General features: G+C 47.2%; 1 protein-coding gene across 3 annotated transcripts in view; it reads left to right on the plus strand.

Annotated features, from left to right (window-relative positions):
• Positions 1-16,844, plus strand: part of Nin (ninein) — a 103,852-nt gene that overhangs the window by 17,002 nt on the left and 70,006 nt on the right. For all 3 annotated transcript variants that reach the window (XM_076550547.1, XM_076550546.1, XM_076550549.1), the window contains exon 4: positions 4,487-4,568. In XM_076550547.1, coding sequence (XP_076406662.1) covers positions 4,487-4,568 — 82 coding nt within the window. The remainder of the gene's footprint in view (positions 1-4,486; positions 4,569-16,844) is intronic.

Genomic DNA, 16,844 nt, shown 5'->3' on the forward strand with positions numbered 1-16,844 from the left:
CCCTATTAGCTTTTTTAATATAGTAGAAAAGGGATACTTCAGGCTTCATTTAGCAGCATGTACATCCTTGCCCAAACTGAACAACCCCAGCCTATTAATTTTTGAGTGCAGATATTTCATCTTTTAAAAATAGGCTACATAGAATTATTAAGGCAGTTTTTTTTTTTTTTTAATTATAAAAACATCACCCATTACGTGTGTTGGAGGAAGACTGGTTAATGTCAGTAGTTACTTTTTGGCCCTATCTCGGGGGCTTCGGTCTTTTGCTTGCCATCTCTGGGCTGTAGTTGATGGGCCACAGCAGGATGACGTTTGTGTTGAAGCAGTAGGACCAGGTGTGGTGGAGAAGACCTTTAATCCCAGCACTCATGAGGCTAAAGAGATCTCTGTAAGTTGGAGGCCAGATAGTGAGATGTTGTTTTAACAACAACAAAAAATGTGTGTGTGTGTGTGTGTGTGTGTGTGTGTGTGTGTGTGTGTGTGTGGTGGGTAGTGGGGAGAACACGTGCTCTTGCAGAGAAGCTGGGTTACAATTGTAGAACACACATATGGAGGTCACAACCATAACTAGTTCCATGAGATCCAGCATTCTTTTCTGACTTCCAAGGGTGCCGAGAACGTATGTGGTATACATATATACATGTGGGCAAAACACTCATACACATAAAGTAACTAAATCTTAAAACAACGTAGAGTTGAGTATATTGGCCCTATCTATCCTGCGTTTCTCATGGCAGATGTACTTTAAGGTGCAGCCACAATGTCTCTTCCACCAGTTTCCTCTCTGTCTGCCATATGGTAGATAATCAGATAATCAGGGCTGTGAGATTAGGGACCTTCCATCCCAAAGGCTTCTTGTTCCTTAGTCACGGAGACTTCAGCCGCGTAAAAGACCTTTGACGTTGACTTGAAGCAGTTCCAGAGTATAGATGCCTATACCTCGTGTCAGGGGAAGTTTGTAGACCCCAGGGTGGCCTTAGCTTCTACTTACTGAACTGAATTAGTTAGAACCAAACAGCACTGTGCGGGCTTTCTGTTTGTTTGTCTGTTTTGTTTTTTGATACAGGGTTTCTCTGGGTAGCCCTGGCTGTCCTGGAACTCCCTCTGTAGACCAGGCTGGCCTCGAACTCACAGAGATTCACCTGCCTAGGCAGAGTCTCCTATACCTCTGACTGGCCTGGAACTGGCTATGTAGCTTGAGGCTGACCTTGAACTCTCAATCCTCCTGTCTCCACCTCCCAAGTGTGGGGATTACAGGCATTCGCCACCATGCCCAGTTCTCAGAAAGACTCTCATCTATAACTATCAAAACACAGACCTTCAGAAATCCCACAAAGACCTGCAGAGTTAGGTATAAAGGGCTTGGATTTCTCAGGACAAACGCCCCCCTTTCAGATAGGTCTCCTGATTAGCTCATCACCACAGGTAGGAGAGAGAGGCTACATTCGGGCCCCGCTGTGAATAACTCAAGCCAGGAAACTCATAGTTAGGGGTGTCTACGTACAGCAGACCAGCTCAGCTTCCCTGCGTCTGAGCAGCTCCACAGATCTCTGGCGTGGACCGGCCCGGGACCTCCCCCCTGCTGTCCCATCCTCTTGGAGCTTGTCTATGTCACATGAATGGCTGTCAGCTGTGCTTCAAACTGTGGCCCTCATTCTCTGTGTTGGGAACAGTCAACCCAGGATTATACGTATTACCTAACACTTGTGGGGATCTACCAAGTCCTAGAATATTCTAGACATTTTACCTCCCTAGCACTGCTTCGGGGAGCAGTGTCATAAAATAATAAATGTATGCAATGGTCTTCAGTACCTGCCTAACATCCTGTGACATTTCCTGTGAATTTGAATTTCATGAAGACAGCGGATTGTCTCATCCCTGCTGTCTTACCAGGGCTTAGTGTCTGGCACGCAGCGGCTGCTCAGTACATACCTTTCAAATGAATCATACAAGACACCTGCTAGATGGCCCCAATTGTTGCGGCTCAGACTTTCGAAAGCCCAGAGCAGCAAGCTAGCCAGGGTACAGTGGGCAGTGAGCAGCAGACAGACCTGCTTCCAGAGTGGCAGACCCGCCTCCAGAGCCTGGGGCATCTTCCTGGCCACTCTGCTGCCTGCCCCTGAAGAGGAGGAATGGTTTTAGGCATTAGGAGACCCCTGTCAGCTGGGCTGAGCTCCCAGAAGTGTGATGTTGTGACCTGACTGTTGGGGTACATGGCCTTAGTACTCCAGTTCACCCGGGTGGTACCCTGCCTACCTGGGTCTATTTCCGAAGCCAGGACTGTGTGCTTCCTTCTTTCTGAGGTTTTAAGATGATTTGTCAGCCACAAAGCCCCAATTAGCACAGCTTCCCTCCCTGCAATGGTTTAACCATTTCATGGACCATCATCCTATTGCTTCAGCAGATGCTCTGCCTCCCCTGTTCATGGTTGATTTCAAAAGTCCATAATTACAGGGAATTTGCCTAGAGGGTAAACCCTAACTGTTGTCAAGACACACACACACACACACACACACACACACACACACACAAATGTAACTTAGGTGATGAATACATTACATCACTTGATTGTGGCGACTATCCCATGGTCTATACATATATCAAAGCGTCAAGTTATGCTCCTTAACAACAAATAGCGGTTAAAGTCCATATGCTCTTAAAGGCATAATGGGGCTGAAGTGATGGCTCAGTCGTTAAGAGCACTTGCTACTTCTGCACAAGGCCTGGGTTTGGCTCCTATTACCTATACCGGTTAGCTTACAACCACCTCTAACTCCAGTTCCAGAAGATCCAGTGTCCTCTTCTAGCCATGATGGGCACCTGCATCCACATACAAACAAGCAGGCACTCATGTTTATATGCACATAAATATAAATAATTAAAAAAATTTAAAGCTCTAAAAGGAATATAGTTTTGGGGAATTTTTAATGAATCAAAGTTAGTGTAGTGGAACTCACATCTACATTTGGGAGAATGCACCCAATTATAACTAAATACAGTTTTGTTTGGGTATTTTTGTTGTTTGTTTTTTCAAGACAGGGTTTCTCTGTGTAGCCCTGGCTGTCCTGGACCTCACTCTATAAACCAGGATGGCCTCAAACTCACAAGAGATCCACCTGCCTCTGTCTCGCTGAGTGTTGGGATCGAAGGCGTGCGTCACCACGATTGATTTGTTTGTTTGTTGTTCAGGGTGGCCTGGAACTTACTCTGTCACTCTGGCAGGCTTCGCATTTGTGGCCCTTGTGCCTTGGCCTCCTCAGTCGTTGGAATTACAAGCGACAGCCGTGAAGCCTGACTCCTAATTCAGTCTTACGACATAAGTCTCGAGATGGACTTCTGCTTCACTGTGGTTTGCACAGATAGGACATTTTGCCAGTGTTTAGATAACTAATACACTTTGCTGATTTTCCAAATTTAATGTGGAAGAGTTTTTCTTTATTTATCATCTATATTGAAACCTCTATCCAAGCATGCTTTGTGAGTAGCCCAACACAAAAACCACAAACTTACTTAAAACATTGAGATTTTCTTTTCATTTAATAATAACTCAGTTGTGTGGCTCTCAAGCATGAACTTTGTAGATGAAAGCACCATGTCACAATGTCAAAAGGCTGGACACACCAGCGTTTTGAAATGATATTCAAAGAATCCTACAGTGGTACAAATCACACATTCCCCAACTTTCATTTTGTATTATGACTGTCTAGGTTTCTGGGACAATAAGTGCCACACCTTCAAACTAGAATTATGTTGACTAGAATGCCGCCTCTCCCTGCTGCCCCAGGCCGAGGTCACAGAAACTGAAGGTGTAGAAGAAAACTTTTCCCCTTGTAAGCACTTCCGATGAGTACTCCCATAAGGCAGACTGGGTCCCCTCATGCAGGTCAAGGCAATGATAGATTTATGAACTGGTGAAAGTGCTTCTCAGCCTTCTTGTATCCTGTGTGTTTGGCATTGGTTTTTGCTTGTTTATATACTCAGAGGAACCTGGGAGATAAATATTATATACCTGCCCCAGGCAAAATCATATTAAATCCCCCCCCCCCCCAAAGAGCTTACTCCCTTCTAGACTATCTTGAGATGAAAGCATCCATGGCCAATGTGACAATGGGTCATTTACTTGGGAAGATTTTCCTGACGTCAAGTCTAATGCCTTTTCCTTCTGATCTTGTTTAAAAGGTAAAAGGAGTTGAGAGTTCAAAAACCTGTCTTTCCTCTGCTTCGCCAGCTTCACTTTCTCCTCAGGAGCTGAGTAGATGCTCATATTTGTACAAATACCAGTGTCTTTGTGGTACTGGGTGTCAGAAAGGACCAGCCCATTTTCCCTCCCGTGCTTTAGAGAGATGAAGGGAAAAGAACAGACGTGGGTGATGATTTGCTTCAAGGCTGTCAGGATGGGAACAGATAGTTCGGAGACCTTGCAGATGGATTTGCGTGCTTGGGGCTGTGGAAAATGATTTTAAATTTATTTTTAATTGCTTTTTAGGTCCATTTCGACCAATTTAAGGAAGCATTAATACTTATCTTGTCTAGAACTCTATCCAGTGAAGAGCACTTTCAGGAGGCAGGTAAGACACTGACGTTTTTTCTCTATATTCCCCCTTTTAAAGGTATCTAGAGATAGGCTGGGGGTTTAGCTCAGTGGTAGAGTTTTCGCCTGGTATGCACAAGGCCCTGAGTTCAATCCCTAGCTCTTCCCTCCTCCCAAAAAAGTTTGAAAAGTTTTCTGGAAGAAAAATGTGAAGACCTTGAAGTATGCATGTGTAGGATTTGGGACATTTGCTCTTTGTAGATGGAACCATTATTTCCAGAGACTTCTTTAGATATCATCACAAAAGCTTTGCAGCTGTTTAACACTAAAGTGAGACTTCTCTGCCACTGCAGCACATCATGGAAGAAATAATTGGATTATTCCTAGGCAAGTGTCGGATGGTGTAGCAGTAATTCATTCCTGGATGGGGCCGGAAGTAAAGCTGAATGGGAGCTCCTTCAGCCTTACTTCCTGTGTTTGTGTGAGCATAGGATTTGGGGGAAAGTTTCCCGAAAGAAGAAATGTGGCCAGCAAGAAAGAATTCTATGTGGTCCCACTGAGCAGAAAACCCTCTACTTAGAGACATGACCACATGACAGTGTGATGCTGTCTGTGTGACACGCCCCCACCCCACCCCAATCACAAGTGCATCTATATTTCTAGCACCTGGAAGAATCCTTAGCATTAGTGAATATTAAGTAACTATCATGAAATAAGAATAAATGTTGTACCTCACTGTTTTTTTTTAAAAGAGTACCATATATTGTAAGATATATAGTTCCATATCTCAAAAGAGAAAAGTATTGTCAAATATGACCTAAAATGTTATTGATGATAAAATATATTCTGATTTAAGTATGTTCAAATCTGGCACTGGTGTATGCACGTCTTAAAATCAAAGAAATGCGATAAGTATTTGAGGGAAAGTCTAAAGTGTAGAAACTTGTGTTCACGTGTAGCGAACTATGACGTCATTTGATTGACATGAGCTAGGGATAAGGGCTGACTGGCACGGAGCATCAGGAAATTTGGAGGGTGCTGTAACTTCAGTCTTTTGTAATGAGGAGGCTGCTCCTCGAGTTGTGCTGTGTTGGAGCCCGGCAATCGGCAGAGCTGCGGGGTGGCGGTGAGCTTGGGAACGGCCAGCGAGTCAAGCTGTCAGAGCTGGCTCCAGATGGCGGCTGCATTACTACTTGTGGGCTACACTGCTGCGCAGGCAGAGGCCGTCATTTGGACCAGTCTTTCAGGACCACGCAGAGAAGGCGTTTTTATCGTTTCAGCATGTGGTTACAGAGCTGTCTCCAAATCAGTGTACTCCAACAGTAGGGGCGCTATGGACAGGACAGCATTTCAGCCAGTGTGTCAATGATGCTATTAGCCCTTGTCCTAGCAGGGTACATACAGAATGGAGCCAGGGCCTTGAGTGTTTCATCTACTCGGAAGCATGAGCCGTGGCCCACGACTCCCACATTCCCTGCTTTGTCTGTCACTGGCCCAGCCTCCATCTTCCTGGTCCCTCCAGCTGCTCGTGGCTCTCAAGGCATTTTTTGCACCAAAACATGCTCCCACCCATGTGAAATCTGGTTCTTCGACCCACTCAGACTGGTTCATGTGTGTAGAGACAGAAGGGTCAGGACTCAAGTGTCATGTGGCAGACTATCTGAGTTCACCCCTACCTCTCCCTTCATGATCATTACCATCCCTTAAAAGATACGCTGCATCATTTATAGCTGGAAAGAGCTCTGCCATTTTACAAAAAGCTAAATGGAGGTGTAGTGGAGGGCAGAGCCTAAGTGAGGTCCTGTGAGCAAATGGCAGGGGAAGGCGTTGATAATGTATCACTACCTACATCAGTAGGGAACCTAGTTTGGAGTACTTTGTTAAAGATTTATTTATCTTTATTTTATGTTATGTGCGTGTGCTTGCACGTGTGTGTGTATGTGTGTGTGTGTGTGTGCCCCTCATGTGTAACCAGTGCCCGAAGAAGTCAGAAAAAGGCATCTGATCCCCTGGAATCCGAGTTACAGGCCACTTGAGTCACCAGGTGGGGGCTGGCAACCGAACCCCAGTCCTCTGCAGGAGCAGCAAGTGCCCCTAACTGCTGAGTTATCTCTCCAGCCCCCAGTTTAAAGACTTTTAACCTCCAGGTGGATGAGCAGGCCCTCAGTGTGTGCGGCGGGTCTCAGAGTCCGCCAAGGGGTCCGAGGTAACAGGAGGGAGTGGACTGCAGCAAGTTATGCCTGGCCGCCGGACGGAGTGTCTGTGTCCTTGCATGCAGCATCGGGCTGCTCGGAACTTAATCCCTCCCTCACCACGCGGACCTACACTGTGGTGTGTTCGTCACACCTTTCAACTCCCGGTGGACTTCGAGAGAAAAGACAAAACCAGGAGGAGACTAAAAAGACAGGGCTATGGTGTGCAGGCTGAGAAACCAAGGGTCATGAAGTGGTAGCCGGAAGCTTCCTATAAGACAAAGCACCCTGTGTCTGTATTAGACGGGTGTTCTAGAGGAACAGGGCCAAAGGAATGTGTATATACATGTGCATACAGAAATGCTGCTTATAAAATGGAGTTTCCTGGGTTGGCTTACATGATGGTGCCTGTACAACCCAACACTAGAGAGGCAAGCACCAGGGAGCCAGCCCAGCGGTCCCCCGTTAGCACTGAAAACCCAGAAGTGGCCACCCCTGGAGACTCACTGGTCATGGGTACCCTTGAGGCCAAGCATACGGGAGTCTGACATCTATGGAGGAGAGCAGCAACAGCCAAAGACCCACTGGCTCCCAAAGAAGGGACAGAGGGTGTCACACACATGCTCAGCTCTTTCACTGGACTTCTTTTGAACCCTGGCCACTCTTGGAGGGAAGGGCACAGCCCACGTGGAGGATGAGGTCCACTCCCCATCATCACGCTCTCCCATGTCAGTCCTCTCTAGGAATGCTCCCACAGACACACAAGGGTGTTTCATCAGTTACAGACATTGCCGAATCCACTCAGGTCGACAGCCCAACCAACCGTTGTCGTACCTGACCAAGCGACAAGTCTCAAAAGGTCTTCTTGATTTGATGCCGAGAACCTGGAGCCAAAAAGTACTGGCTCAGCCTCTTCCATGGTGTGACCTCACACATCACACCTTTATGGTCATCGACCAGCTGGTATCTGGAAGTGGCTGGAACTCTTTCAGCTTTAGGGGTCATTCATATTGTCTCTTAATGCCTGAATGGCATTATTTCAATCTGTGGGGAAAGCCACAAACACTAGCTTTCTCTCTCTGTAAGAGTCTACTTAACATAAATTGACACAGTAGAGTTCTTCTGAAGGGCAGATGCTCACTGTATTTCATGCTCTCTGTCTTCTAATAAAAGGTAGTTGCACATAAATAATACAAAGCAAAGCTCTAAGGGGATTTGAGAGGATACGGAATTAAGTCGTTATTTTTAACTTCGTAGTCTTGGGCTCTGTCCTTTATAACTTCTCTTGTGTGATTTTTTCAGCATCTTTATAACTCTGACTTTTGTAATTCTAGGACTGTAGGAGTTTTTTCTGTAAAAAGCAGTAACAATAGAGACAATGAAATTTAGATAAGGACAGGACAATGGACTGTGTATGGTAGGGTGTCCTTTGTAGTGTCCAGCCTAATTAACAGTGAGAGTGGTGGACTCCCTCATAGCTGCATGTGCTAATGTTTAAGTCATGTTTCTGGAATAAGAGAGGGGCAACAACTTATTAACTATTTATTCAGTTTGTAATGGCTTTGGATTGCTGGGGGTTTTTTTTGTAGTGGAAATGCTGGTCCAGCACTGTAATGCATGGCGTCAACATGCTCCTGGCTTCAGTCTCTAGAGATTTTGCCTTTGATGCATCTTCCTCTAGGTTTCTGTTGTGGAGTAAATGTTAACATAACGCAAGAAACCCACTGGAAATGCCTTGCCTTTGTTGATGGGAGGGGGAGAGCTAGTCTGGAAGAGCCAATTCACTAGGAAAACAGGATGAGGCATTGTTCTGGCAGGTGGTGGTTTCTGTTCCAGAAATCTTAACTTCCGAGAGCCATTCCATGTAATAGTAGTTGTTTTCCTTGTTTTTCAAAAAGTCATAAGGGCCACAAACATGCCCTTTTATTCACTTAGCAAGCACACAGTAGAGTGGGTTCCTTGGGCATTGGGCTAGATCCTGATTCCCAGTGACCAAAGACGTGTTTGCAACTACATACAGACATGCTGGGCCAATCTCTGGAGTCTAGCCGCAGACTTGGTAAATCGTCAGACATATAGCTCAAGAGGCTTGTCTGTGTCCCCGCTTTGCCCAACATAGGAACATAAGCTCTCGTCCTCTGATGTCAGCAGTGTGCTGATTGTAAGAATCAGACGTTTTCTCCAAACCACCATCGGCACCATCAAAAATCAACCATAGACGTGGGCGCTAGAGTGTTTGGATCTGGGCACAGTGGTGCACGCCTGTCATCTCAGCATTTGGGAAGCTGAGGTAGGAGGACAACGGGTTCAAGGTCAACCTGGCCTATCTCAACAGTGAGATCCCAACTTAAACAAAAAAGGTATTTGCCAGTTGTGAAACTGGAAACACTCATGCCTACTAGGGGTCAGGTAAAATGATAGAACCTTTGCTGTGAGCTGTAATGATGCTCTTGGCTAACCAATGCATGCCTCTCTCAGATTTTATGACACATAAATAATTGTGAATGTGCACAACAATGTGTATAGAAGGATACTCACTTTGAATAGTGTGTGTGAGTGTGTGTGTGTGTGTGTGTGTGTTAGAGTAAAAGAACGTTGGCAGCATGTCAGTAGGCAAATTGTGGCTTATGTGTATAATCAGGGACTAAGCAGTTATTAAAATGCCATAGAGGGTTGCTTATTGTTCAGATAATTTTACTAAGGATAAAAGACAATCTTTTAAAAATCCATGCAATGTCGGACAAATACTCATGCTACTTAAAGTTAGTAAATAGGATGCTGAGAATCTTGACGATGAAATGATGTATTTGATACTGGTGCCTTTTATTTCAATTGTAGTGAGTGTGGAAGAGGCTTCCACACGAGACATGAAGTCTTAGAGAGTTGTTTATCGCTCTCACAACAGCCTGTCCATGAAGGGAAAAGCAGCTAACAGGGAAGAGAAAATCAGGGCACGATCAAGATCAGGGCGGCTCTGGTTTCTGAGATGAACTGTCTTTTTGTATATTTATCACTAACGTGACGTGTTAGAAAAAAAACGAGGCTGAGGACATGTGCTGTGATTGGGAGGTTGGGACATTCCTCCTGACTGCTCCTTCAGGTCCCCACTGCTGGTCTGGGCACCTACGCGGATGCCGCCAGCAGCTCCACAGCAGCCTGGGTGGTAGGGCTGCTAGACAGGACCATGACCTTGCTCCACAGACACTCATGTTTTCCCTCCCTTAATGAATGAGGAAATGAAACCTTCATGAAGTTAAGGACTCCTAACCCCCAAGATCCTGGTGGGGTATCTTACCCCAGGTCCATTTGGTTCTGATGCCCATGTCCTTCCCATAAACCATAGATGCCCCAGAAGTGTTACAGTCTAGACAGATAGGGAATTCTTTGTTTTTTGTTGTTGTTTATTTGTTTTTGTTTTTGTTGTTTGTTTTTCAAGACAGGGTTTCTCTGTGTAGCTTTGTGCCTTTCCTGGAACTCACTCTGTAGCCCAGGCTGGCCTCGAACTCACAGAGATCCACCTGGCTCTGCCTCCTGCGTACTGGGATTAAAGGCGTGTGCCACCACTGCCTGGCCCAGATAGGGAATTCTAACATACAAAGATGCTTTTGGGAAAATGTGACTGGTCGTTGTTAAATTGGAAGCTGCAGTCAGTATGAGATACACAGTAGCACAGGAGAAAAGGCACCATGAAAAGTTGTGCCAGGAAGTCCCTTGAAAGACATTCTTTGAGCTGAGCCTTGAGCAACTGGGAAGCTTCAGTCAGGGAGACGTGGCTGCTTTCTTCTGCAAAGTGTCCGCAGATGCAGAGCCTGCTCATAGGTCATGCGGTCAGTCCTCACGGCAAAGCCTGGGAAGCCGAGCAGTTGTTGTTGGTACAGATCTTTTCCTGTCCCCTGGTCCTTTGACTGCCCTAAGTCTGAGATAGACCACAGAGCTAGCCCAGTCAGCCGGGGGCATCCCACGCCACACTCCTCCACTGTCTTCAGCAAGCTTTCCCCTCAGAGCCTTCTAGATCCAGCAGAGCTGACTAGAACCTCCGTCCTCCTGCAAGGAGCGTCTCCCAGCTGGATAAGGACCGAGGTAGACATTGCTCCTAGAATTCTGTCACTGCCTCCAGGGAAGGCCTGAGTGAGACCAGTGCAGCGAGACTCCAAGAGAGAGGAGTCGGTGGCGATGAGGTACCAGTGTTCCGAGACCTGAAAGCAGCTAACGTGGAGAGGGCGTGTGGGATGGCCAGGCCGCCTAGCTGATGATGTCTTTTCCGGAAAGCAAAAGACATCATCACGAGGCTTCTGATGAAGTCTTTCCGTGCTGCTCATCGTCTCCTGTCCTTTCTTCTCTTCCTCATTTCTGAGCCACACCCCTGCACACCCTTCCCCGCCCACTGTCCTGACCCAGTCAACCCTCCTCCTCTTTTCCTTGGTCCCTTCTTCTCTTACTCTTGCTCTCTTCCATCTAATTCATTCGCTCCTCTTCCATCTGCATGTCCCTCTATGCTGCCATAGTCTTCCTCCACCTCCCCCCCCATCTGTCTGTCTGTCTTTGCACTCTAGCTTGCTTAGCTTGGTTGCTCTTGGAATCTAGCCCTTTGCCTTGCTCATATTTAGACTCAGCTGTGGTCCCACACCTCTCAAAGCCTTCTAACCCTGGGAGAGGGCAGGATGGGAGTGGTGTGATGCAGGTCAGACCGTGCAGTGAGGGGCTGCACAGCTGGACCACATGTCCTCATGGGCTGCACAGCTGGACAACTGGACCTCACATGCTGCCTTTTCCCAAGAAAGCTTACTGGGGCTGTTTGTCGTAAGATTTACATGCAATTCATCTTTTATCCTTTCTTATTTTCAAGCTGAGTTCAAGAATCCTGTGCGCCGAACAAAAATGCATTTGAAGGGTCTCCACTAGCACCCCACCCTTTCCTCTGGAGTCTTGGAAAGGGGGCTGTGGAGACTGATTCCAAAATCCTGTCCCTGCATCCAGAGAGGGCTGGGAAAAGGCCCACTGAGCAGACACACCTGATAGAGAAACTCCCCGAGAGAGGCATCGTTGGGGACTGAGGTGCCAGCGTTCCTGGTGTCTCCAGGCGATGCTGACCTTGGCTCACTAAAGGGTCAGGAAGGGAGACAGGAGGAAGTAAGGGTCTTCAGGAGCCATTCCAGAAGAAGAATGTTGGACCTATAATGGCCGGGCTTTCTTCTTCATCCTTGGGAATAGTCTAAGGCTATTCAGAAAAGTTTGATTTAAAACATAATTTAAAAATAAAGTTCATCATATCCCTCAGTGGTCATGAGATAATCCTTAGATGTCCAGTAAATATGAGGGGGAGGACTCTGCCTCACTCGAGGGCATCTCTGAAACCGTTGAAGTTCTCTGTTGTGCTTGGGTGCCACTTAGGTCCTGAGCTTGTGTCTGTGTCCAGAGAGTTTTGCATGAAGTCTCCATTAGGCTCCTGGGTAACCATCCAAGCTTCCTGCAGGGGTTCAGTGCTCTTTGCTTTTGACCAGTGGGTTTGGGATGGGTGTTCCAGCCGCACACGGGAGGTAGCAGTCCAGTTTTAGGAGGGTGAGAGAGTGAGCCAGACACAGGGCTGCTCCTCATGCTGCTGGGCGGTGCTGAGGAGGGTGGTGCTGAGGAGGGCGGTGCTGAGGAGGGTGGTGCTGAGGAGTTCGCCTTGTTCTCTTTCTGCAACTGGTGCATCCACTGGGGTACCACGGTCTGCGGCGCTGTACTTCAGTTTTAGTTTTACTGTGAGTGCTGGGCCTTCTGGTCACATGTCATCCATGCACCTGTCACATCTCTGAAGCGTCTCTTCTTGGGACAGAGGAGCTATAGAATAAAGACAAAGCCTATGCGCCTTGTTGGCCTGCTAAGAGGGAAAGAAAGTGATTTATTTTTTTCTTTATCTTTTGATCCCTGCTTAACATCTTTTGTTTTTGTTTTTGTTTTTTTCAAGACAGGGTTTTTCTGTGTAGCTTTGCACCTTTCCTGGAACTCACTCTGTAGACCAGGCTGGCCTCGAACTCACAGAGATCTGCCTGGCTCTGCCTCCCGAGTGCTGGGATTAAAGGCGTGCGCCACCACTGCCGCCCGGCTTAACATCTTTTTTTTTCTGCTCCCTACTTTGTAGAGCCTGTGAGTTTGAGTTTCCCCACCTTACCTTACCTTAGAGGCTGGAATCCCGGTTTCTCTTTAGTCCTCTACTTCTGACCGGTTGCTTGGTTTATGGAGTAAAACAGACATCTAAAGTAGGCCAGGTAGGACCGCCTCCAAGCCGTGTCCTTCACCTGAGCTTTTCTAGGCGGGAGGAGACCCCTCAGCAGGGACCGGGCTGTTTGCTTTTCTGATGCCTGCTCTTATTTTATTGTCTCATTCTGTGATTTCTTTACTTAGTGTGTGGTGTGTGCATGTTCACAGGTGTGTGCACGTGGAGGCCAGAGGTTGTTACTCCGTCACTCCCTACCTTATTATCCACCCCCACCCCCACCCCCACTCCCGCCACCTTTGGTTTGGTTTTTCAAGACAGGGTTTCTCTGGGTAGCCCTGGCTGCCCTGGAACTCGCTCTGTAGACCAGGCTGGACTCAAACTCACAGAGATCCACCTACCTCTGCTTCCCAAGTGCTGGGATTAAAGGGGTGCGCCACCACCGCCCAGCCCCACCTGGTTTTTTGAGACAGGGTCTCTCACTGAACTTGGCACAGTTCCTTCAGAGGGGCGTAGCTCTGAAAAGCTAGGCTGGCTGGCACAAAGCTGCAGGACCCTCTACTGCCACCCTATCTAGAGCTGGGGGTTGTAGGTCCGGCTTTGATGTGGGTGCTGACGATCAAGCCCGGGTCCTCACACTTGTGCTGCTGGCTCTTGCCAACTGAGCCATTTCCCCCAGCCCATCCCCCCTCCCCCATTTTATTTTTATGCTTGATGCCAAATAGTAGAAATGGGAAAGAAGATCGAGTGACTTGGGAATACCCTTGGAAGGAGCTAATCTCCAGAGACAGGCTAGTTAGTCCTTCATGCCTTCTTTCACATCTCTCTCCTTGGTGCTCTGGCCTATGCTGAAGGAAGCCCTGAGGCATAAACAGTTTCGTTTCTCCATAAACCAACGAACCCCATGTTATCAGGCATCAGTAAAATTGTTCCAGAATGAAACCCTGGGGAACTGTCACTTGTGGGTGTACTCCCAAAGTAAATCAACTTCTCCCCGGGTGGCCGTTTCTTCCATTAGACGTGCTAAGGGCAGACACTGTGTTTTTCAACTTGAGTGTCTGAGGTTATCTTAAAGTCCCGCAGTGATCGCCTGTTAACTCGGAAGCCCAGTTGGCATCACTGGAGAGAATCAGAATTCTCAAATACTCACCACAGCCAAGGCTGTCAACCGTGAACTTTCAACCAGGTTCTCCCTGGACCTTCTTACTCACAGGGTCTCTCCTCCCCTCATAGACAATGATGCTGATGTGCTCAGTAGAACAGGGATGTGTGAGCACGTGGTTCTCAGGGGTAACAATTTCTAACTGCTGTGCTGCGCCTAATTTTAGTGGTCACATGGGTAGTTTAGGAAACTCTGACAAGGAATTCTTAGTAATCCACCTTTCTTATGTACATGCAAACATCATCATTCTAGTAAGATTTTAGGGACTGGAAACACACACACACACATACACACATACACACACACATGGACTGATTATAGATGTGTATATATGTATACACATACACATAGATAGAGTATAGAAGATACTAACTTAAAATTTGCTTGCAGTTGGTTATTATAATAAAATATAATTTAAGAGGTTTTAAAGTTCTTGAAATTAACTAAATAACCCCCCCATCAACGGCATTTCCCAGCAGTTCACAACTGGTCACCCTTTTGTCTAGGAGGAGATCTGCTTAGGTTCCAGCAACGCTCTCTACCGTCACAGACCGGAGCATTAATAGTACGTAGTCAGGGGGCCACTTGGCCCGCAGGTGAGCTTAGGAACACCATCGCCAGTGGAGTCTGCAGAGACTGCTGCTTCCCCTTCCCATTTTTAATTTTAGGAGCTGTGCAGCACACAGTAAGAACTCCTCTGCCTGTTCTAGCCCCAGCTCCACCTCATTCTCACATTTGGAAAGGTCCTGGGTTTTGTTTTCCTTTTCGTCCTTTCTAAGCCCTCATAGTCCCTCATGGCGTATCCTGTTGTCTGCCACTAAAATTTAAGGACATCTAATAAATTAAGGATGCTTCTGCATTGCTTCCTGTCTGACCAGCACCCGGGGGTGTCAGCTGCCAGCAAGTAGCTCGAGTGTCCGAGCCGCTCCTGAATAAGCACGGGCTGACACGCTCACTTCTGATGAAAGGTACCTGCTTCAAGTATGCATGCGGTTTTCAGTACAAATTTTGTGTGCTGGAACACCTCCTGTAAGGGAATTGCTCCATCTAATAAATGACTTGGCTGGGACTTAGAAAGAGCTGTATGTGAATATCGCTGGAAATTGTATAGCTATCATAATAAATACTTCACTCTTAGCTTTCCTGAGCATTTCAGAATGCTGCTGGCTGCATCTGTGAGCATCACAGAATCTGAGATTTTGCTCAAGGAAGGGCACAGGGGGAAGGTAGACAGGTAAACAGCATCATCTGCCTTCCCAGGAATGCTGAAGTAAGAGCCCACCAACCTAACCATGCTTCCACTGAGAGTAAAAAGAAGAGTTTTATTCCTTCAGCTCATATCTATCTGATCACCCATGCTTGCCCTGATGAGGTGTACATGTACACACCTCATTTAAACCACTTCTGTCTGGGTTATGAAGCGTTCTTAGACTGCCGTGTTCAAACAGGACCCAGAGTGTGTCCTCCAGAGGGTCAGTGTGTCTTTAGGGACAGACAGTCGGGCCACAGAGAGCAAATCATGGCTAGTCTTTTGTATTTTAATAGAATATTTTATTCCCTCCTACTGTGCTAAGTGCTTACCACTCTTGAGGATGGCATTTGAGCAGAGTGAAGTCTTTATCTTTATTGCTTTAAAGCCTTCAGAATAGAGCTTGAAGGGCCTGCTGGTGGAGGGGCCTGCTGGTGGAGGGGAGGGAGGGGCCTGCTGGTGGAGGGGAGGGAGGGGCCTGCTGGTGGAGGGGAGGGAGGGGCCTGCTGGTGGAGGGAAGGGAGGGGCCTGCTGGTGGAGGGGAGGGAGGGGCCTGCTGGTGGAGGGGAGGGAGGGGCCTGCTGGTGGAGGTGGCTGTGGAGGAGACCTTGGCTGCGCAGCAGTAGGGGTGTTGGTTGTAGACATGGTGCTCATGGCGGGTGGGTTGGCGGTGGTGAAAGTGTTAAATGTTGAACTTTAAGAAGTGTCACTACAGAGCCAGGTGGACCTCTGTGAGTTCGAGGCCAGCCTGGGCTACCAAGTGAGTTCCAGGAAAGGCGCAAAGCTATGCAGAGAAACCCTGTCTCGAAAAACCAAAAAAAATAAAAAGTGTAGCTCCAGAACACCAGCGTTCGGAGATGACTCTACCCTGGGCACACCCGACACTGAAAACAAAAGGAGGCAGGACACCACTTTTTTCTTTTTGTGTGTGTTTGTTTGTTGTTTGTATTTCAAGACAGGGTTTCTCTCTGTAACAGCCCCAGCTGTCCTGGATCCCACTCTGTAGCCCAGGCTGGCCTCGAACTCACAGAGATCCACCTGCTTCTGCCTCCCAAGTGCTGGGATTAAAGGCGTGCGCCATCACCACCCGGCTAGACCATTTTTCTTCATGTGTCTTTCCACTTACTATTTTATCCCACAGCTTTTAATTTTACAATTTTATAATGAAACCTTGATGCCAGGTTTCACGGAAGTGAGGAGCTGTCAGTAATTGATTAGAATTCTCAGTGTCAGTTCCGTTTTTTGTGTTGTTTTGCTTATCTGGTAGATCAGAATGTAGAACGGTTAACAAAGGGGTCCCTGAGGTAAGGGGGGAGGGACTCATACTGATTGGTGTGGGCACTAACTGTTCAGAACCGCACAAGGTCCAGGACTTACCACCAGGTGTCTCTTGGTTAGGTATTTTTTTCTCTTCCTCTACTTTTTTTTGCCTTCCCACACTTAAAGCCGCCAGCTTAAACAGAAAACCAAATGTCATCAACTCCTGTACCCCCTTTTTGGATAGGGAGTTC

This window comes from Peromyscus maniculatus, chromosome 14, assembly GCF_049852395.1.
Source record: "Peromyscus maniculatus bairdii isolate BWxNUB_F1_BW_parent chromosome 14, HU_Pman_BW_mat_3.1, whole genome shotgun sequence".
Classification (NCBI taxonomy): Eukaryota; Metazoa; Chordata; class Mammalia; order Rodentia; family Cricetidae; genus Peromyscus; species Peromyscus maniculatus.